Raw genomic sequence first — 22,640 nt, 5'->3', positions numbered from 1 at the left:
CTCCAACCACCACCGCCCACCCCACCCCACCCTCAACCGGCCGGCTGACATGTGTTCGCGGCAGCATATGGCAGATAGGCGCTGACTCCAGGCCAAGACGTGCTCTCACTCTGCACCCTGTGTCCAGACATCTGAAGCATTCTGGGCGGTTTGTCTAAGTGTGTCGAGTGTTTGAGGACGGACGTCGGCCTGGTACTCCGGCTTCGTTGGTGCAGGGCGTTGGACTCTTTCCCATCCCGCAACCACTTTTTTTTCCACAACTTCTAAGTTTGAACAAGCATGAAATTTGTCTTTTAACATGAACATGTTACAATCAGACTGGCAATGTCATGTTAGAATGAAAACAGAATCTAGTATCACCAATTTTTCAGGTTAATTTTTGGGGTAATTTTGTTTTATAAATTTTAACGATAATTTTATCTGGATCATGTGTTTGGTTAACTCTTTCAAGCAGATTTCAAGCAGTTTTTGTCAAATGCACATTAATTTTCCTCTTTCTGCAGTTTAAGGTATTACAGAAGACAATACAATTTTATTTCTATCTTTATTATTTTCTTTATTTTATTAATTGCAGTCATTTGCAACTCTGGGTTTTCTGTATTTTTTACAATTCGTGGTCTTGAAGTTTTTCTCTATCATTGTGAGTATTATTGTCATTTTGTGATATGTACCGTATTTTCCGCACCATCAGGCGACCGGATTATAAGGCGCACTGTTGGTTTTGAGAAGATTAAAGGCTTTTAGGGGCGCCTTTTAGTGTGGAAAATACGGTAGTTGTTTGCAGATGACATTGTGATATGAAAGGGTGGAAAAGAGGTGAAGAGACTGTTTGAAGTACATTGGAAAGGCTGAAGTGTCAGGAGTAATGTGTGATAAAAGAGCCAGCCGGAATAAACGGAAAGGTGTACAAGACGGTGATGAGACCAGTGACGCTGTCTTGATCAGAGACTGGGGCACTAAGGAAAGGACAGGAGATAGAGCAGGAGGTCGCAGAGATGTACATGGTTCTCTCTTGGAAGTGACGAGAATGAAGTCCCTCAGATGTAACAGCTCATTTTAGATGTTTTGGAGATAAAGTCCAGGCCAGATTGAGAGAGTTTGGATATATGCAGAGGAAGGATAGTGCATATATTGCTAGAGATCAATGTAAATCCCATTGATCCCCCCCCTTTTTGAAATTTTTTTATGGGTTTATTATGGTGAAATACAGACAGGGATTTAAGATAGTCTTAATTATTAATGTGTCTCTGGTGGTCTTTCTCCTCTCTCTGGGACTTGTACTTTGTGTTTCTTTCACAGAGTTAAGCCTTCTGGCATAGACCCTCGATAATGCTATTTCCAGCAAGCCATCTTAATCACTCCAAACTAACAATAACTTTTCTAGATAAAATAAAATAAACGTTATTGATCCCCATAGGAGAAATTCCTTTGTCACAGCAGTGTAACAGTTATAATGTCAAAAATTAAAATAAATAGATAAATAAACATGAATATAAATACAAATAGTTAGAAAGCAGACGATAGCAAGACATCCATGAATAAATAAGCAGCAGTGAGAACAACAGCAACAACATCCAGGATAATAATGGAAAATCTTAATGGAACAGTAAGGGTGAAAAATACTCAACCAGAACTAAACAACAATAGCAATGACAAGAATAAAATAAGTAAACAAAAATAGGCAGGATGTGTGCAGGCTGGAACCAACAAGGATAAGAAAAACAGCAGAGTGAGGGCATGGCATGTGAATTGGTGAGGTAGTGAGTAGGGTGAGGTAGTGAGGTTAAGGAGGCAGCACAGGTGCACTCAGGCCGGTCAGAGTTGTGTGCCATCTGGACTGCTGTTGCACAGTCTGATGGCCGTGGGCACAAAGGTGTGTATGACACGTTTGGTTCTGCACCGGGGTGGGATGAACCTTTGGCTGAAGGAGCTGCCCATCAGCCACAGCTCATGGTGCAGGGGCTGAGAAGTGTTGTCCAGGATAGCTCCCAGTTTGTCCTTCACCCTCCCAGCTGCCATCGATTGAAGATGGTCCAGTTTCAGTCCCACCACCCAGCGGGCTTTCCTCACTATCTTGTTGAGGCTGGGCTATTGACCTCACCCAGTCCTGGCACTGCCCCAACAGCACACTATACTGTAGAAGAGTGCACCGGTGACATCAGACTCCTCAGAAAGAACATCTTACTCAACCCTTCCTGTAGAGTGCATCAATGATGTGTGACCAGTCCACTTTATTGTTAATGTGGACCCCAGGGTACTTGTACAAGTCCACTATTTCCACCTCTTCACCTTGGATGGTGATCGGTACCTGTCTTCTTCGATTCCTCCTGAAGTCCACAACTACCTCCCTGGTCTTGGAGATGTTGAGTAGGAGGTGGTTCTGGCTTCTCCACTCAGCAAAACTTGCGATCAGACCTCTGTACTCCTCGTCGTTATCATAGTTGATGCATCCAATGATTGAAGAGTCATCTGAGAACTTCTGGAGGTAGCAGGAATCTGAGTTGTACCAGAAGTCGGAGGTGAAGAGGGTGAAGAGGAATGGAGACAGGACAGTACCTTGGGGCACTCCTGTGCTGCACGCCACGGCCTCAGAAACACAGCCGTCCGCCCTGACAAACTGCGGCCGTCCATGTGAAGTAGTGCAGGATTCAGGCGCGGTGTCAGGGTGAAGTTGCGTATTCAGCAGCTTGTCCTTGAGGAGGATGGGTTGGATGCTGTTGAAGGCACTGTAGAAGTCAAAGAAGGTGACATGTACCCTTCAGCTGGGATAGGGCCCTATGATTGAGGAAGGTGATCGCATCCTCCACACCCAAGTGCTGTCTGTGCGCAAACTGCAGAGGGTCTAGGGAAGCAGATAGCCGGTCTTTCAGGTGCTGGAGTACAATCCTCTCGAACAACTTCATGACAAGTGACGTTAGTACAACTGACCTGTAGTCATTGAGAGCACTTGGATGCCCCTTCTTGGGTACTGGGACAATGCAGGTTTTCCAGAGGTCAGGCACCTTCAGCAAGCTCATAGAGAGGTTGAAGAGGTGCTGGAAGACCCCAGTGAGCTGCCCAGCACACACCTTGAGGACCCTTGGGCAGATGTTGTCCAGCCCACTGGCTTTGCTCTGCTTCAACCTGAAGAACTCCCTCTGCACCTGGCAAGAGGTGAGAATGAGGTAGGTTAGAGGGTGGAGGGGAGTGTCTGTGGCAGTATTTGGGGGGATGGGGGGTTGATGTGAGGTGATTCTGACTGAGGAAACTGTTGATGGGCAGGAGGGGAGTAGCGGTTGTGTGTTTGTTCATGTTCCCATAGATGTAGTTGGAGGTTGGAGGGGGGGGGCTATTTGTGGACAGCGGGAGTGGGGGCTGGTGGTGACCATGTCTGTGCTAAGGGGGGCGGGATGGTGAGATTCTCCTTCTTCCAAGACCTGAGACCTTTGCTTCATTAACGTAGTCACCGCTTTAGCCACTGCAGTTGTTTTTAGTGCATCTTTGGTCTTCAAGATTTTACAGATGGTTTACCTGGCCATGTCGCAGTAATACCAACACCGCTCTCATGTTTATCTAATATTTCTTTCTTCATTTAACTTTTTTGGAAGCCTTAATGAGGGCTATCAAATTGAGAAAAAAGGAAAAATGAGTGCTATAATTGGAGAATACAACGATGAATGATGTAAATAACGTTAAGTGCGACTGCCACTACACCAAAACGCCACAATGCAGAGAGCCTGTGAGTTGTTTGTGTTCGTGCACCGAGACTCAATTCAAAGTTTGATCAAAAACTGTTTGTAGACTGTTTTGTTCATGATTAGGGACATTCGTAAGCAGAGTTTCTATTGTAACTTCATTTCGTTACAGCATCCTTCAGCCACTAGGGCGTAATTGAGTCCCCAGAGCAAAATGCAAACTTTACACTTTGTATTAAATGTGTTTTCCTTTTCTTTGTATTGTGCATGACACCACGCACCATAAAATAATTGCATGTTATTTTTTCAAACCAACTACCTTTCGACTTTTACTTGCCAAATTTTCTCAGATGGATTTTTTTTAAACTTAAGTAAAATCCTATTTCCTGTGGTGATTGTATTTCAACGTGGGTGTGTGATGGCCGCCTCATGACTCCTCTCTACCCCAGAGCGAGGGGTTTGTCACGGGTTTCATCAGCGTCACGGCCGAGGTGGACGTGAAGCGGCTGCAGGAGAGCTTCGACCTGAGCAACTTTGACACATTGTACAAGAGGAGTGCGGTACAACCTCCGAGCCCTAGGGAAAGAGGAGGCGGAGAGGAAGGGGACGATAATGAGGAAGAAGAAGAAGCCTGGCCGTCGGCCTCTCAGGTGAATAAAATTGTACAAATTTGTAAAATGGAAGATTATTTTCCCATGTTTTTGGCTCATATCGTCCTCTTAACCACACTAGGCAACAGCACAGAGACCTGAAGATGTTTTTTCTTTTTTTTCCACCAAAAAACAGCATCTTTAGCGAATCATTTTCACCCCCTGTCAGCAGGGGGCGCTATGGTCCACGGGAGCCGGGGAGTTAATGGAGAAACCCAACGCTTTCTGCATCCAGTTCTTTGTCATTGACAAGAGCTTTGAGACCAGGTGAGGAGAGTATCTCTTATCATACCACCACGAAATTTCCTTTTCAGGTCAAAAATAAAGCCCTGTGTGTTCACGTCAAGGCCATGGAGCAGCCAATGAACAATCAATGGATAAACAAGAAAGAACAGCTGAGCCAGAAAGTGACCTCTTATGATGCTTCACTCAATTGTATAGATCAGAGATGGGAAGTTCCAGCTCCCTTCCCTCTGGAAAAACAGATTGAAAAAAGAATAAAAATGACAAAAATCATATTTTTGTGCATTTTTTCGCATAGATTTGCCACTCAGGTCCTTCAGTCTTATCCCATAAATTAAAAAAAGTATCATCCATCATTCCACTAGCTCAATTATCAGTGACTTTGACCGTGAATTTAAAATTAGAAAAAAGTTGCATAAACAAGTAGAAAATGCATTTATAATTTGAAAATGTAGACAAAGTCGTCAATGTGCGAGATCAAATTCTCAAATGTATTAAATAAATTGGGAAAGATCACATCTCTCACTTTGCGATCATAAAGGGTTGTTTATGTATTGAAACCTTTAGAATCTTTTAAAGTTTCCAGTGGCCTCCATGATGGCGGTGCCCCTCCCCAAAATACTTCCCCCCTTCGGTCAGTTGCTTTCTCTGACAGTTTGTTGGCTTCCGCTGCCGCCGTCGTGCCGCCCAGCTGCTGGCGAGCGAGGAGGTGAACGGCTTCCTGCCGGGGACGAACACGTTATTAATGAGAGGTGCGATGGAAGCGACAGCTTGCGAAGCGTTGGAAGCAGTGGCAGACTGAGACGCCAGTTGTTCCCCCACTCGCTGATTGACGTCCTGGCAGCCCCAATACCGCCTCACTGCTTCCTCTCCCTCTTCTTCTCTTCCAGATCGGTGGACTTTATTCCTTACATATTTAAATTCTTCCCGGTGAGTTTTAAATCTCGACAGGGTTTCAGATGTTTACATTGTTAAAAAATAAAGGTTGAATTCCTTCACATTTTCAAAATAAAAGGCTTCAACGAAAAAGTCAGACACTTCAACAACAGGTTTTTAAATTCAGCAACTTCATCAGGTAAAACAAGTGTTGAACAGCAAAAGAAAAAGAGAAATTTGCAAATAAATAAGATTAAAAAAAATAATGTAATAATTATGTTATAGCATCTGTAGTGTCTTTTTCATGTAATTACAGATTGGTAATATTTTCAAACACATTTTCTAAAAGCTGAAAGATTTATGACATGGAAGTGCAAAACACACATAAATGGGATTAAGTTGGCAAAAACAAATGTGGGACTAACAAAAAGTTCAAAATCTGTGAATTACAAGCCTGAAATACTTTTCCTTTTTTTTCCACTCACAATCAGGCTTGTTTGGTTAAAGAAAATTGTCAATTTAAAAAAAAAACAAGAGAATGTTTTTAATTCTTCTTGTCAGTTGCGTTTACTGTAATTTTCGGACTATTGAGTGCACCTGAATATGAGGGCGCATGTGTGTATAAACCGCAAGTGTCCATTTATAACATGAGATATTTACACAGAGCTGTTCCACAGAATTTTTTTTTTAACTTTTAATTCAATACGTATCATAAATGCTTTTTTACAAACAGTGCCCGTAACGCACCTGGTTAAAAAAATAAAAAATATAGTTGCGTGAGTACTGAAGCCACTACAATGTCATCTTCAGTGTCGGAATTAAAACAGCCTCGGAATTCCTCTTTCACACATTTCCTTGGTCTCTCTTTCGTCATCGCACTCAACGTCACTTACGTTAACCACATGTGTGTGTTTTGTGGTGTTTATGTGGTGTTTATTTCATTGGTCCGATAAGACGAGGCTAAATATTTTAGCAGCATGAAGCTTGTTACCTCGAAAAAAATCCCCGCAAAAATCCCAAAATTAGTCGCATCATTGTTGAAGCTGCAGTGTACAAAGCATGTAAAAAAAATTAACGGTTAACAGTCCGGAAATTACAGTTGTATGTGTGTGTGTGTGTGTGTGTGTGTGTGTGTGTGTGTGTGTGTGTGACCGGGGATTGTCACAAGTCTCCCAATGTTTCCCTGGTGTCCCTCAGGACCTGGACTTCTGCATCATCACCGTCCCGACGTCCTCGCCCGAGTTCCCACTTCTGCAGAGCTTCCTCCGGGTGGCACCGCGATGCAGCAGCTCACTGGCCTTTGAACTTTACCTTTTCCACCGTGCTGGTCTCAGGTGTGTGTGTGTGTATGTGTGTGTTCGTGTTCAGACAGGAAGTGGCTGATAGCTGGCGCCGACCCTCTGATGGTGTGATGTCTGCCGCAGGTCTGTGATGATGAGGACGGCTGTGTCGTCGGATCGGCCCGCTGTTTGCGAGCTGGTGAAGAACGTAAGACTGAACCACTTCCTGTTGCAGGACCTGGACCTTTTCTTCGAGTACCGCAGGGACACAGTCAGTCCGCCGCCTCCAGTAGAAAGAAAATAGTCCCTTGTGGAACCACTGACACCACTGTCTTTTTCTTCGTCCTCTTCTTCTTCTCCTTTCGGCTTTTCTCCCAAGGGGTAGCCACAGCAAATCAACCTTCTCCATCTAAGCCTATTCTCTGAATCCTCCTCTCTCACAACAGCTACCTTCATATCCTCACACTGCATCCCTAAATCTTCCCTTTGGTCTTCCTCGAGACCTCCTGCCTGGCAGCTCCAATTCCAGCATCCATCTACCAGTACATTCACTATCCCTCCTCTGTACATGACCCAACCATCTCAGCCTGGCTTCTCTGACCTTCTCTCCAAAACATCTAACATGTGCTGTTCCTCTGATCCTATTCATCCTGGTCACTCCCAAAGAGAACCTTAGCATCTTCATCTCTGCAACCTCCAGCTGTGCCTCCTGTCTTCTGGTCGTTGTCAGTGTTTCTAGACCGTACAGCATCGCTGGTCTCACCACCATCTTGTACACTTTTCCTTTCATTCTGGCTGATGGTCTTCTATCGGACTGTACCCCTGAGACTTTTTTCCACCCATTTCAACCTGCATCACCTCTTTTCCGCTGTCTCCGTTGCTATGGACAGTTGACCCCAAGTACCTGAAATCTTCCAACTTCTTGATCTCCACTCCCTGTAGCCGTTCCTCCTGAGTTCCTCTCATTCACACACACACATATTCTGTCTTGCTGAGACTAACTTTCATTCCTCTCCTTTCCAGAGCATACCTCCACCTCTCTATATTTTCCTCAACCTGTTCTCTGCTCTCACTGCAGATCACAATGTCATCTGCAAACATCATGGTCCATGGAGATTCCTGTCTAACCTCATCTGTCAGCCTGTCCATCATCACTGCAAACAAGAAGGGGTTCAGAGCTGATCCCTGGTGGAGTCCCACCTCCACCTTGAACTTCTCTGTTACCCCTACAGCACACCATACCAGTGTCTTACAGCTAGCATACATGTCCTGTCTAACATACCTCTCTGCTACTTCAGACTTCCTCATAGAATACCAGAGTTCCTTTCTTGGCACCCTGTTATATACTTTATACTAACCACTTTCTCTGTATATATTCCTGCACTTCCTCATTCCACCACCAAGTCTCCTTCTCTACTTTCCATCCAGGTGACACACCAGGTGCTCTCCTACCTGTCTCCCTGATCACATTAGCTGCTGTGAACTCTCCCTGATCACCCAGAGCCTTTCTCAACTCCTCCCTGAAAACCATACAAGACTCCTGTCTTTTCTGCTTCCACCACTTTGTCCTCAGCACTGTCTTTGTCCTGTTGATCTTCCTTGTGACCAGAGTCATCCTACAAACCAGCATCCTATGCTGTCTGGCTACATTCTCACCTTCAACTACTTTGCAGTCACTGACCTCTTTCAAGTTCCCTCGTCAACACAAGATGGAGTCTACCTGCGTGCTCCTACCTCCGCTCTTACAAGTTACCCTATGTTTGTGTCTTTTCTGGAAAATAGTGTTCATTGCAGCTATTTCCATCTGTTTTGCAAAATCTACCACCATCTGTCCCTCTGTGTTCCTGTCATGTATACCAAATCTGCTCATCACTTCTTCATCCCTTCTACTGCCTTGACCAACATATCCATTGAAGTCTGTACCAATTGCCCCTCTGTCATTTCTGGGGATATTCTACATTACTTCTTCTAACTCATTCATGAACCTCTCCTTCTCCTCAAACTCACATCCCACCTGCAGGGCATAGCCACTAACAACATTGAGCATCACACCTTCAATTTCCAATTTCAGACTTATAAGTCTATCTGACATTCTTTTCACCTCTAGGACGTTCCTAACAAACTCCTCCTTCAAGATAACTCCTACTCCATTTCTCTTCTTGTCAGTGCCATAATAGCACAACTTAAAGCCTGCTCCTAAGCTTCTAGCCTTACTGCCTTTCCATCTGGTGTCCTGGACACACTGTATATCCACCTTTCTTCTCTGCATCATGTCGACCAACTCTCTACCTTTACCTGTCATAGTCCTGATATTCAAAGTCCCTACTCCAAGTTCCAGACTCTCGCCTTTCCTCTTCTGTCTCTGCTTCCAAACACGCCTTCCTCCTCTCCTTCTTCAACTCACAGTAGTCCAATGTCCATTGGTTCCCTGTAGGTCATCTGTACCAATGGCAGTCGTTGTTAACTCGGGCCTCGGTATGAGATTCTTAGGTTTGATTTGCATGTTTTGTTTTGGCAAAGTTTTACGCCCAACGCCCTTCCTGACGCAACCCTCTGCATCAATCGAGGCTTGGGACCGGCTCAGAGAGACTCTGGCTCTGCTTCCTCTTAATGTTATTATTACCATACTTGGGGCAACCATAGCTCAGTTGGTTGAGCAGGTGGCAACCCAGTTGGAAGGTTGGATGCTGATGTGTCCTTGGGCAAGACACTGGACCCTAAGTTGCTCCTGATGGCCTGTTTAGCACGTTGAGAATATGAGCATACGTGAATGGGTGACTGTGATCTAGCATTTTCCCCCTACAGTTCTGCCTCCTGTCTTTTCCTCAATGCCATTGTCTCCATACCATACAGCATCACTGGTTCCACAACTGTCTTATACACATTTACTTTCATTCTGGCTGACAGTCTTCTATCACACATTACTCCAGACATTTTTCCCCAACCATTCCAACCTGCTTGAACTCATGTCTTTACCTCTTCTCCACACTCTCTGTTGTTCTGGATGTTGTTCCTAAAGTACTCTCCTATACCTTCTTTATCTCCACTCCCTGTAGCCCCACTGTACCACTTGGGTTCCACTTATTCTCATACACATATATTCTGCCCTGCTGTTACCTTTATTCCTCCCTTTCCAGAGCATACGTCCACCTTTCTAGATTTCCCTCCACCTGTTCCATGCTCTCACTACATATCATATTGTCCTCTGCAAACATCATGATCCATGGAGATTCCTGTCTAACCTCATCTGTTGGCCTCTCCATCACCACTGCCAACCATCAGGGGCTCAAGAGTTGATCCCTGATGTAGTCCCACCTCCATGTTGAACTTCTCTGTCACAACAACAGCACTCCTCACATCTTGCATACATGTCCTGCACCAGTCTAACATACTTCTCTGGCACTCCAGACTTCCTCATACAATACCATAGTTCCTCCCTTGGCACCTAGTTGTATGCTTGTTCAAGATCTACAAAGGTACAATACAGCTCTCTCTGATCTTCTCTGTACTTCTTACCAGTATTCTTAAAACAAATACTGCATCTGTTGTACTCTTTCTAGGTATAAAACCATACCGCTGTTCACAAATGCAAACTTCTGCTCTCAGTCTAGTTTCCACTACCCTTTTTTCCATGGTGTCATCAACTTAATCCCTCTATAGTTGCCACAAGTCTTCTCCCTTATTTTCAATTCCTGATCAATAAAAAACATGTAGCAGAAATAAGAAATAGAGATTATCACTCCACGCAGAGCGAGGGGAACAAACATGAAAATAAACAAAACAATTTCCTTGATGTGACATTGAAGTGACACCTGTACGTGTAGCAACCCTGCAGCTTTGACTGGTTCACCTCTAATCCAGAGTGTGTGTGATGTTGTCAGAGGAGGGAACCAGCAGTGTGAAGTTCTGGCTCTTGGACTTGGAGTCGATTGTCACCCGACGCCAGCTAACAGATTGCCGAGATTTCAGTTGAACAGATTTTTCTTCTCGGCCCCGCGGCCAGCTGTCACTGCTGTCGCTCCAAAACCGATAATTACTTCTCCAAATGAGAAAGGAGCCACTTGATGTTCATTTTGTGGCACCAGACTCTCTCTCTCTCTCTCTCTCTCTCTCTCACACACACACACTCACACCTGAATGCTGTGTGTGTGTGTGTGTGTGTGTGTGTGTGTGTATGTGTGTGTGTGTGTGTGTGTGTGTGTGTAGGAGGGGTTGGCATTGCAGGCCTTCATCGCCCAGGCAGATGAGGAGGTGGTGGGGATATTGATCATCAGGGACGAGCAGGTGGGTGTTTAGTCTCCTCCTAAGCCATGTTTGTTCACCGGGGAACAGCAGAAGCCTCTGCGTGCACAGTATTGATCAGTGATCAGAAAAGTTAAGCTTACCATTAAGAGGCTTAAAGAAAAAAATGTAATAATATTATTACACCTTAAGTACCTGATAATAAGAATTAAAATGGTGAAATATCGAAGGAAACTCAAAACAAAAGCCTGACAGAAATGAACGGGAAGCAAGTGACAGAAAAAAGCTAAATGTAAATTTGTTAGACACTGACCGAATCTTTCAGAATAATTTTAAGACATTTCAGCAGAAGGTGGTGCAGCGGTTAGTGCTTCTGCCTCACAGCAAAAGGTTCATGGTTGGATTCTGCATCCATGTTCTCGCCATGTTTCCTGTGGCCATTCCAGTTTCCTTCCACAGTCCAAAAACATGCAGGTCAATTAGAGACTCGAAATAGCCTAAATATGTGAATCAGTGAGTGAATGGTTATTTGTCTATATGATGTGAATGAGGAGGTGAATGGTATGTCTCTATATCATTCATCACCTTAAGATAATTTGCCTCAACCAATTCCTTAAATAACATATGGTTGAGCTATTTGTGTTGTCCAAAAAATGTGAAAAAACGACTCCGGCAATTATTCCAGGAGGGTGCCGATATTAACGTGTGAGTAAAAGAGTGAATGGTTGTATGTCTCAGTGTGCCGGGGTACACTCTAGCATGCCAGCAACTGCGAGTGCGGGAAAAAAACGTATAGATAATGAATGCAAGACTTTTAAAAAATCGTCCAGCACCAAAAACTTGCCAAGAAATGGTTTGAAATGGAGGGAAAGTTAGGTATGTGAAAACCATGACAGCAACAAATAACTTGGAAACATCCCCAAGAGTGAAATGAGATAGAAAATAAAATTTAAAAAAATGTAATGACAAATTAAAAATCTGAAAAGTAGCAAGAAAATGCCCTAATATAAAAATAGTAATAAGGACTCGATGGCCAAAAATACCAGAAATGTATTTAACAAAAAATATCTGAAAATGGGAAATTTAAAAATATGGAAAAATGCAGGAGACTATTGTTTTTTTTTTTCCGTGTTGTTAAAAGAGGTCACTGACACCCTGCCCCCCCCTCCATTAGGACATGGAATACATCCGCGGTCACTACAACATTGAGAACTTCATCTACTTCAGCCACCATCGCTACGAGGAGCACGCTCAGATCCGCCACTTGGTTCTGGCGCCGTTCTTCCAGCACTTCAGCACACACGTGTTCAAGGATGTCCTCCGGCTGGCGCACAAGTCGTGCCTCTATCACCGCGGCTTCCCGCCTGGATGCGGCCAGGAGGTGGGGCGTTAGCTCGATGAAGGGTTGGGGGGCCCCTAGCCTCCAGGGCCCCATCCAGCCTCTTTGGTCACACACACTGCAAGATATACCTGTCAATTTTCGCTAATTTCTTGACAGTTTTTTAATTTCTTTTCTGAGTTTTTGGACAATTGTTGATTTTAAAGTTGAATTTCAAGGTCATTTCTTGACAGATTTTAGGCAAAAGCTTTTTCGAATATTTGTGTGAGTTTTGAAAACTAACTAAAGAATCTCCCTGAATGAATTTTCGCTCGGGCTCTGGGACAAATCAATATCTTCTGAAACTTAATGTTGGATTTTGAAAGAAAACGCACAGTGTTCATTTAAATCCAAGGTTCGGACACAGAAGCGAAAAAAGATAATGTTTCCAGGTCCTGTCCACCGTCTGATCTGTATCTCAGAGATAAAAATCCAGATATTTCTTTTGTCATTTCGTCTGGGCGGCAGGGGTCTTCGTCTCAGACGCCACCGGTCAAGCAGGCGCCGGTGGGTTTATCAAAGGGAACTCCACCTGGGAGGACTAATAGGCATATGTGTTGTTAAAGGGCACAAAGAATTCCTCCGCCATTTTTTATCACAAATTTTAACCCGGGGCACCGCCATTGTTTTACTAGCGCGATGCATGCTAGGTTGATGACACATGGAGGTCGCTAGTGTTAACTTTCCCTTGACCTGGGATGACTAATAGGTATATGTATTGTTAAAAAGGTACAAAGAATTCCGTTTTTCTTTGAAAATCGCAATTTTTAACACATTTAACACACTATTGCAATGCATGCTAGGTTGATGACGTATGGAGGTTGCTCGTGGTAACTCAGATTTCCGCTAGCGTTAACTTTTGCTTAGTACAATACGGTGTATACGGTAAGAATGCAGGAGACGCTGGATGTTCTCCAGTGGTACGTAAGTCTACAGTGAACAGTTGATGAGCGGAGCTCCTTACAACAGTCGCTCTTTCTGTTACCACAGCAACGGAGTTGCCGCACGCACACCGGCGATTTTTGCCAACTCTTGTCTCTTTGCGTCTTTGCTCATCTTCATTTCGAAGCTCATTTTGACTTCTGTCTTTGCCGTTATTCTCCTCACTCAGGTCTCTCAGGTTTAAATGTTGCACAAAACAGCTGTATCACCGTCAGGCAAAATGAACGAGACCTTGCCAAGTGCCCACCTTTTGACGTCACTACCCAGACAGCATTGCCCCGTAAACAGCTGGGGATCCCTTTAAAGCAGGGTGTCAAACTCATTTCTCATCGCGGGCCACATACAGCCTAGGTAGATGTCAAGTGGGCCGGACCTTTAAAATAATAGTATACTCAGCAATAAATAACCAAAATATCATATCTTTCCACTGTTTTGGTGTAAAGAAGTACAAGGAGATTAGGAGAATCTTGGAATTTAATGAACAATCCTTTACCAAAAACATTTCATGAAACACCTCATATTTCCTTAGACAAAAGTGCAATTTACTTCTACCATTCACATGTATGCATTGCAATCATGTGATCATGCAATCCCACAGATCGTACAAAGGCACAAAACTTTAACAAGTAATTGGTATTGAAAAATATAGTATATGCACTTTAAGATTAAATGAGACTTATAAAGAAAGGGATTTTTAAACCATTTACACATGTGCATATAAATCTAAATTGAATCCCTGCCCACACCCTCCAAACTAAAAAGGGTGCTATTAAATGTGTAAGGATGAGAGTATTCACCTGTCCTGTCAATGTGTAAACCTCATACATGAAACATGCATAAACATACAATACATACTGAAAATGTATGGAGTTGCATGAACAGTACAATTCCATCATACTCGTTTGTAGTGAAGCTGCTGACTAACATTAAATTGTACATTTTCCTTAGCAATTAGTTAGCTGGCTTTTACCGCTGCTTCACTGATTTCTCGGCTATGGGTGAAAGTGGACCGCTTTGAAAATTCTACACTCTTTAACTACTTTTCTCTGTTTTGATAACGACATTTTGGCTGGTGAGGGCATAGTGGGGAGGTAGAGAACAGGGTAGAAAAAACGTCATAACAAGCAGCAGGTGGTGCATTGAAACGTCTTCTGATTTGTCCATCTGTGATGCGGATTGTCATCTACTCTGACCAAAGGAGTGCGCCCCCAGCGGAAAGTTCTTGAATTGCATTTAATCAAAAAAAAAAATCCTTGTCTTTTATGCATTTTTTCACTTTCAAATTATCCTGTGGGTCTGGTTGAACCCCTTTGTGGGCCGGTTCCGGCCCGCGGGCCGTATGTTTGACGCCCCTGATTTAAAGCTTTATGTGTAAATCCAATGCATTTCATGGTAAAGTGGGGCATTTCTTACAGCGCCCGTACCCCCCGGAGGTGAGGGCAGCAGGTGCCGCCGACGCCGCCAGCTCCACCTCCATGCTATATTAAGACATTTCCTCATCGTGTGGTGGCCTCCCCTTCCTCTGCTAATTAACCTTCGCAAAACAGGCCCCAGGCCACAGGCGCTGACGCACAGTTGCGGTGGAAAGTGGAGAATTAGCTCCGCGCGGGGCCTCGGAGCGCTGCTGCGCAGTCACGTCACGTCCCCAGCGTCACACCTCGCTTCGGCCGACCTCTTCTTATCACTTCTCACTCGTCCCCTGTCCGTAAATGGCCTTCACGAGACCTCGCTCTCTCTTCTTTTTTTCTCCCCCCTCTCAGAATTCCTGCATCTGTCATCTGGATTTCGTCCTAGACTGCGCTGTCCCCGTTCGCCCGCGGTGCCAGATCATCTACCCGCTGGAGGAGCTTGGCATCAACGTGCCTTCCAGGCGGATCACAGAGGAGCAGGTGGGCCGAGTGGCAGCTGGCGGGCGGAGGAGATGGAGATGAGCTGAGGGAGCGGTGCGGGGTGTTGCTGGGACCACTAGATGGCAGCGTGTCAAAAACCAGACAGTCTGATTGACAGATAGCGACTTCTATCGACATCACGACTGTTTACTCATTTGTCATTTATTCACTTACCTCCCTATTTCTCCACTGGCTGACCTGCTCACTTTGTCTCAGAGCTACTTTTGGTTTAGAACTCAGTGCCGTGACTTCCGTGCTAACATTTCACCAACTGACTTACTGAGTGATTGATTGACTGACTCGCTGACTCACTCTCTCGCCTAATACATTACTAGCTTACCATCTGGCTACCTTACATTATTCAAAATTCACGATTTCTTATTGTCATATACATTGTAACATTATGATTATTCAGACAGTGCCATAAAATTCTTGCTTTGTTCTCTCCCTTCACACCCTTCACATGTACCCATTTTCATACTGAGAGATTCACTCGGTCAAAGGCTTTATTAAAAGGTATATTAAAGCATTCATTAAGAGCAGTATACATTGAAGTATGCACAGTTTGAAGATTTACCTATGAAAGACTCACTGACACACAAACACACTTGGTGACCTTGACATTGACCTTTGCTCACGCCAGAAAATTTGAGTTTTGAAAGTTTTCCGTGTCCAAAATTTTGTTCGGGTCTCATGGACAAAGTTCCTTCACGCAGTGGTCAGCACTTCCGCCTTGTCGCGAGAATGTCCCTGTATTTCCGTCAAGGTGGCGTTTGCTTTTTCTCACTGTGTTTGCGTGGATTTGCCCGGGTTCTCCGCTATACTTAATTCTTTAATTGAGAACGTGTAAATGAGTGAATGAATGGTTTTGTTTCTTTATCTGACTTGAATGAGTGAGTGAAGGCTGTATGTGTATATGATGCACGAGGGAGTGAACGGTTGCATCTCAATATGACGTGAATGAACAGTTGGTTGTATGTCTCTATATGGCGTATGACATCTGTATGACATGGGAATGAATAAACGAATGGTTGTGAGTTTTGTACGTGTCCCTGTGACTGATGATCAGACAGGATGAACTAAGCCTCTCAGCCAATAAACAACTGAGATAGGCTCCAGCCGTCGTGCAATCCTGCCGCAGGATAAACATTATAGATAATTGGTGAATAAGCGAATAAATGAGTGAATGAATGTGTTGTTCCCAGAGTTTCACCTTTCAGGCCTCACTGATTATGATGTATCTAATGCCTTGTACTTTAACTGTGCTTGGGGACACTTTTTTCACTCTAGCAACACACACACGTGTGCGCACGCGCGCGCACACTCTCTCACACACACACACACACACACACACACACACACACACACACACACACACACACACACACACACACCTCCCAGACAGAATTTCCAGACTGTGGTGCAGATGAGCGTGTTGGTAGCCTCGGTACGATTAATCCAATCCGGAGCACCTGTTCTGTGGCCGAGGCATCGGGTTACATGGCGTTCTGGGAGGTGAGACATGCTTCCCAGGAAAAAGCTGAGAGGCTGCCGCAGTTGTTTACCTACAATCTCCTGCAGGATTTTTGCCGTTTTCATACCTCCAGCGATGTCCAGTGTCAAGGCTCCCCAGCTAACACTGCTTCTATCCATCCGTGGATCGTCTCGAGGGCGGCTTTTTCAGCAAAAATGTTTTAATATTACCCGTTCCCGCAATTTGATTATTCTGTCATCAAGATGTTCCACTTGTCAACATGTCCTTAAATATATCGTGGCCTATCAGATAAACGACCTTCATTTCAGCTGCAAGATTTGACTTGTTTAATTTTATGATTTTGATCATTTACATCTAATGACTACAAATTCATCCGATCTTTGCCAGGAAGCATTTTATCTTACTTATTTATTTTATTTACTTTCTGTGCATCGGATGACTTCTTTTCTTCACGCCAGAAGCCATGTTTTAATGACAGGCTCCCCAGCGGCGCTGTTGCCACAGTCCAAACCAGAGGCTGTCTTGTAAGCGGCAGATGTCCGGCAGACCAGGACCCACTAGAAATTATTTGAATATTACACAAAGGTTAATTACACCCTCGGGTTTCCCCTCTTTTTTTCACTTGACGCATTTTTCATCCAACAAGGTGCATTGTGGAGCCAATCTGCCTAATTATAGATGATGAAGGAGCCATTAGCTGCTGCAGATCAGAGGTGGGGGTGCCAGTCCCACCGGCACTGGGATGTAATGACTGTGGGAAAGTGATCGGTAATCGTCAGGTCACAGGTTCCATATGTGCTGTGTTCACTACTCATGCCGGTATCGTGTTTTCTAGGATTCATCCTTGAATTTGTGCCCGGACATCCCTTGTAATTACGCATTCATTATTTGCTCATATTGTTGCAGTGTTTTATTGTCATTCAAACTCAATTTTTTTGGCAAACAAACAAAAAATAAACTTGTCTGCGTCTCAAGCTCAGATGTGACCAAGTCTTTCGTCTGCTCTCTCAGGCGCCGTTCGCTCTCAGCCTGGTCAGCAGGAAGTTGACCATGGAGCCGAAGGTCACCGTAAATGCCAGGATTGTGGTGGTTGGCGCGTCCGACACTGGATTATCTTTCCTGGAGGTGCTTTGTTTCTGGTGAGCCTGTCGACTCTTTCCACCCGATGTGTTACACATTTCCCATAATGCGTTGTTAGCAGCTGGGTTTTGCTATTGACTGCTCCCCCCCCGCCCTACACACACACACACACACACACCATTTTTGATTTAATCCTTTGCCACAGGACATTACTCATCCCTAATCTTAAATAACGTGTGCCTCTGGACTATAGCTGTTCCCATCCCAGTGTCTTTCTGGACATAATATCAAAGATGAATTAATTCATGGTCCTGAAATATAAAACATGTTCCCGCATTTTATTTATTTCAAGCTAAAACTCGTCAATGTTAATTTGTGGCTACTACGTCCAGATATTCTGTGCCCGTGAAATAGAAAGTGATTTGATTGACAAGATGTGACTTCTTCTTGGGCGTTAACTTTAAAGAGGTCACAAAGTCGAAGAGTGTTATGGGAGTTTGTATGTGTTTGGATTATTTTTAAGGCAACACGTCCTCTAATAGAGGCTACAAGAGGTCCTGGGGCACTTATTGGCCCCCCGTTAACCCCTCTGACACACCATCTGTGCGTTGTGTATGCACCTTGTCGTCTCCAGGTTCCCAGGGGCCAAACATGCGGAAAATCAACCTGCTGCTTTGTGTTGATTGATTATAACTGACCAAAGTCATGTGACCTACCTTTTGTCAACAAATCTGCCTGAAAGATGAGACCCAGCTGTGAGTTGATCTGGTGGAAAAAAAGAAAACACCCCCAAAATGTGCCGTCGCAGTAACATAAAACCGCTGTTGTTTTCGCAAAAAAGACTTTATTATCAGGTAAATGTGCTGTTCAAACACAAGCTGACTCACATTTTCATCCCTTTATTTCCTAAAGACTAACATAATAGAAAAAAAAAGAAAATCAATCATATAAATCCACGATAAAAATATAGTGGTCACTGGTCAGCGTCTTTCTTGTCCCCGACGGAGAGGTCTAAGCTCTTCTGAAACAAAGTTTTGGGTTGAAATAACTTTGCAGTCAGCTAGTGGCGGGGGTTTTCACATGGTGAAGCAGTGCAGGGAGAAAATAAAAACACTTCAACCTATTTGATCCAAGGTTATTATTCCCGCCGTGTAGAACATGAACACTGTGGCAACTTGACTCTCATTGCTGTCTTGGTCGTCATCCTCTTCTCCACAGCTTCTCCACAGTGATTTTGAGTGTGGCACTTGAGGTACACGTCGCAGATGCTTGTATCACATCGGCCCGTACCGTCGTCCCTTGCCGCCTGTGAGATTGCTAAACTAAAAGGTTCCCCTGGTTGAGTGTAGAAATTTGATACTGATTGGTCAGAAATTTAAAGTGAGCGTGGTTGATGCGGCAAAGCCAAAGGGTTGTCATTCCCATGTGTCTGCTGGTGCATGAAGGTTGAGGATGAAAGGATGAAAGGATGAAGTATGAAAATGTATGTAACACATCTAAGGTGAAAAACCCATGCAAATAGCTGATAGATATATTTATTTTAAATATATTCATTTATCAGGAAATGGCTGATAAATATATCTAAATATTTTGCACCGAGAAGAGCCTTGGCTGCAAAAGATGGCGATACCATCGCAACAAATTCCCAAAGGCCAAAAGTTGTGTACAGATAGATGGTGGGTGGAAATGAAAGCACAGCGCTGTAGACCAGTGACGTGCGGTGAGGTTCATGGCTGGTGAGGCACTGACGTCATCACCATTATTCACCATTTTATTGGCAGCAGTTAATGTGTTTTGTTTAAAATATCATATCAGCATTCTTTACATATACAAACTGTTGCATAGAAAAAAGTATATTTAAAAAATTTTTTTACTATCTCTTACCTTTACTTATAAATGAAGACCAGGCGCTGCTCCTTCTGAAGAAAAGCATCGGTAACTTGCTCTGAGAAATCGTCCTTGTCTTTCTCCAGTTTTAAAAGTCTGTCTGTCTCAATAGAAATCACTGCCGTCTTTGATCGGTCCTGTTCCGATTGTATGTTTTTAGTCTTTTCAGTGCAGAGAATGAATCTTTGGTTTCCTTCACCTTAGCATTGTGGATGCTGATGTTGAGTCTTTGCTGTTTATTCAAAGCCAAATCTATCCTGGATATCCCGAATGTTTTTAGTGCGATTTGTCTTTGAATGTGAGTGGCTGACCGCTCATGTTTGATTAGGCTTCTTTGCGGATTCTTCAGGTCACAATATCCCATTTGACTGCAGACATTGTCAGAAGTTAAGAAAAGAATGCAAGAAAAGCAGAAAAGGCGCTTTCTTACTGGACATCCACACAGCCACCTTTTTCGTGTGTACCACTCTGTTTGAAAAGGCCGAGTCTTCTGTCTTGTAGTCTGAAGCAAATCTGTTAGCACCGGCGTCGGTCTTCCCTTACTAATCATCTCCTGCTTTGACTGAAAGTCCAGTTTAGAAAATACTTTCAGTTTAACTATGTAATCCTCCATTTTGGAAATAAAGCCAAGCAAGAGGAAAAAATAACTGGATAGCTGCACTTGACTTGCTAACTGTTTACAGTAGCTTGCTATTGCAAATTCTATTATTCTTTAGCCGAGTAGTAAAAAGGATCCCTGGTATCAGCCCCCTACCATGAGGCCCCGTCACTTAGTGTGTCTTCGCTGCCACTTTATGATCGCTCGGTACGAGAAACACGTTACAGTTGTTAACGAAAAAAATCATACACATCAGCTAAAGTATGGAAATTTAGTTCATATATTAGTGCTTGAGGTGTTTGAAAATTTTAACAGTGACATCCACAGAAAAAGCAATACAGTTTCAGCCGCATAGCATGGCAGCACAGTTAGCAGAATCATTGCGCAATCCATAGAGGGCTCCGCTGGCTGCCACGTCACCGCACGTCTCTTCTTCATATCTAAACGCTAAATGGGATTTTTTTTCAGTGATTTTTATAAAAAAAAACACCAAAAATGGTGACTTTTGGTGGCAAATAACTTTATAATAAAAATCACTGAATAAATCTAACCATTTAATTTATTTTTTCATTTTACATTTTTTTCTTTCCATGATGCCAGGAAAGGCCCAGCCTCACCTGCCTCTACCGACTGCACGTCACTGCTGTGGACCTTGTTGCAGAGGCTCGATCCTCACATTGCACACTCCTCACGCTGCCCCTGCCACCATACTGTTCTTCATTGTTGTTGTTGTGTTTGTCAGATTCCGCCAATTGACAGTGTGCCAGACCTGTGGGCTAGGCCTAAGAGGACTTGGTGGGAGTTCTGCATTTGACTTTCTTTCAAAATACCAGGGCGTCTCGCAGATGCGTTCACACAGGACCACCAAAAGCCGAGCTTCTGATTTTCCATTTTTGTCAGTAAATTAGCATGGCTATCCAAGGTTGATTAATAATGGCTGTTACTATGGCTAAGCTAACACATCATCTCCCCAAGGACCAGATTGTGTGGCTAGCTAGCTGCACTAGCTTTCCATCTTGGAAGCTGTGACTGTTGCCATAATTTAGGATGACGAGCAAGACTGCGTTCACAATGAAATATCAAAAAGCTAGCTTCTGATTTTCCATTTGTGGCAGTAAAATTAGCAGGGCAGTCCAAGGTTGATTGATAATGGCTGCTACTAAGGCTACGTTATAGCTAAGGTTGTTTGATAATGGCTGATAAGTTGCTTGGATAGCTCACTTGGCTACTACTATGGCTAAGCTAATGCAGCATCTGCTCCAGAATGAGATTGTGTGGCTAGCTAGCTGCATTAGCTTTCCATCTTGGAAACTGTCACCGTTGGCATCATTTGGGACAATGAGCAAGGCCGTGAAATATCTTGCTTCTAATTTTCAGTTTGTGGCTGTAAAGTTAGCATGGCTGTTTAAGGTTGAGTAATAATGGCTACTACTATGGCTAAGCTAATGCAGAATCTCCCCCAGAATGAGAATGTGTTAGCTTTCCATCTTGGAAACTGTCACCGTTGCCGTCATTGAAGGCAACGAGCAAGACCACAGTCACACTGAAACGCCAAAAACCTAGCTTCTCATTTTCAGTTTGTGGCAGTAAAATTCTAACAGCTGTATAAAGTTGATCGATAATGGCTACTACTAAGGCTAAGCTAACTGCTAGGTTGATTGATAATGGCTGGTGATTGCTTGGTAGCTCGCTGCATTAGCTTTCCATTTTCGAAAACTGTCACCGTTGCCGTCATTTGGGACAATGAGCAAGACCACGTTCACACTGAAACACCAAAAAAGTAGCTTCTTTTCAGTTTGTGGCAGTTAAATTAGCAATTTACAGCTGTTTAAGGTTGGTTGATATATGGTCAAAGATCAGCCTGTCAAGGGGGAAAGCAGGAGAGTGCTATTGATTCAGGTGTCGAGATTAAAACGTATCGCGGGGCCAATTTTCGGCGCAGACCACAGTGACGGAAAAGAGTGTGCTTTTTTTTCAATTTTGATTCGAGGGAGAAAAAAAGGGTTTTAATTAGCCTGTGTCCCGCTATCGCACCCTCACACATTGTAACACAGGAGCTGACAGGATGTACGGTGTGACAATCATGCAAAGTAACAGAGATTTTGCCGCTGGGATGACAATCCTGGAAAGACCAATTAAGCTGTTCCTTTGTAAGGTATCGCAGAAGCGGTGTTTGTCTACCCATGCAGAAATCACAGTATCCGCACACACTCTGGACCCGAAGCGAGAAGTCGCACAATGAAGCTCCCCTTTCACTCCTTTATCGTCCTCTATTCCAGGAATCCAATCTCTGGAAATGTCACTTGACTCCGGGTCAGGCCGTCTTACATGTTTGCTTTCGTCCTTCGCTTTTGTGCGATTAACAGCTCCGGGCAAATAAGAAGGCGCGCGGTGCGGCTGATTCAG

At 43.9% G+C, this 22,640-nt stretch overlaps 1 protein-coding gene across 1 annotated transcript in view; it reads left to right on the top strand.

Moving 5' to 3' along the window:
* Nucleotides 1-22,640, top strand: part of cfap61 (cilia and flagella associated protein 61) — a 42,019-nt gene that overhangs the window by 3,431 nt on the left and 15,948 nt on the right. Inside the window, exons 7-15 of the mRNA XM_086143017.1 lie at nt 4,124-4,234; nt 4,497-4,591; nt 5,458-5,497; nt 6,641-6,777; nt 6,868-6,994; nt 10,930-11,007; nt 12,140-12,346; nt 15,046-15,174; nt 17,681-17,808. Coding sequence (XP_085999143.1) covers nt 4,124-4,234; nt 4,497-4,591; nt 5,458-5,497; nt 6,641-6,777; nt 6,868-6,994; nt 10,930-11,007; nt 12,140-12,346; nt 15,046-15,174; nt 17,681-17,808 — 1,052 coding nt within the window. The remainder of the gene's footprint in view (nt 1-4,123; nt 4,235-4,496; nt 4,592-5,457; nt 5,498-6,640; nt 6,778-6,867; nt 6,995-10,929; nt 11,008-12,139; nt 12,347-15,045; nt 15,175-17,680; nt 17,809-22,640) is intronic.

This window comes from Fistularia commersonii, chromosome 36 (genome assembly GCF_037954325.1).
Source record: "Fistularia commersonii isolate RoL2024-O1a breed Wild chromosome 36, RoL_Fcom_v1.0, whole genome shotgun sequence".
Taxonomy (NCBI): domain Eukaryota; kingdom Metazoa; phylum Chordata; class Actinopteri; order Syngnathiformes; family Fistulariidae; genus Fistularia; species Fistularia commersonii.
The sequence above is the reverse complement of the archived record's forward strand: the minus strand, read 5'-3'. Positions and strand labels throughout refer to the sequence as shown.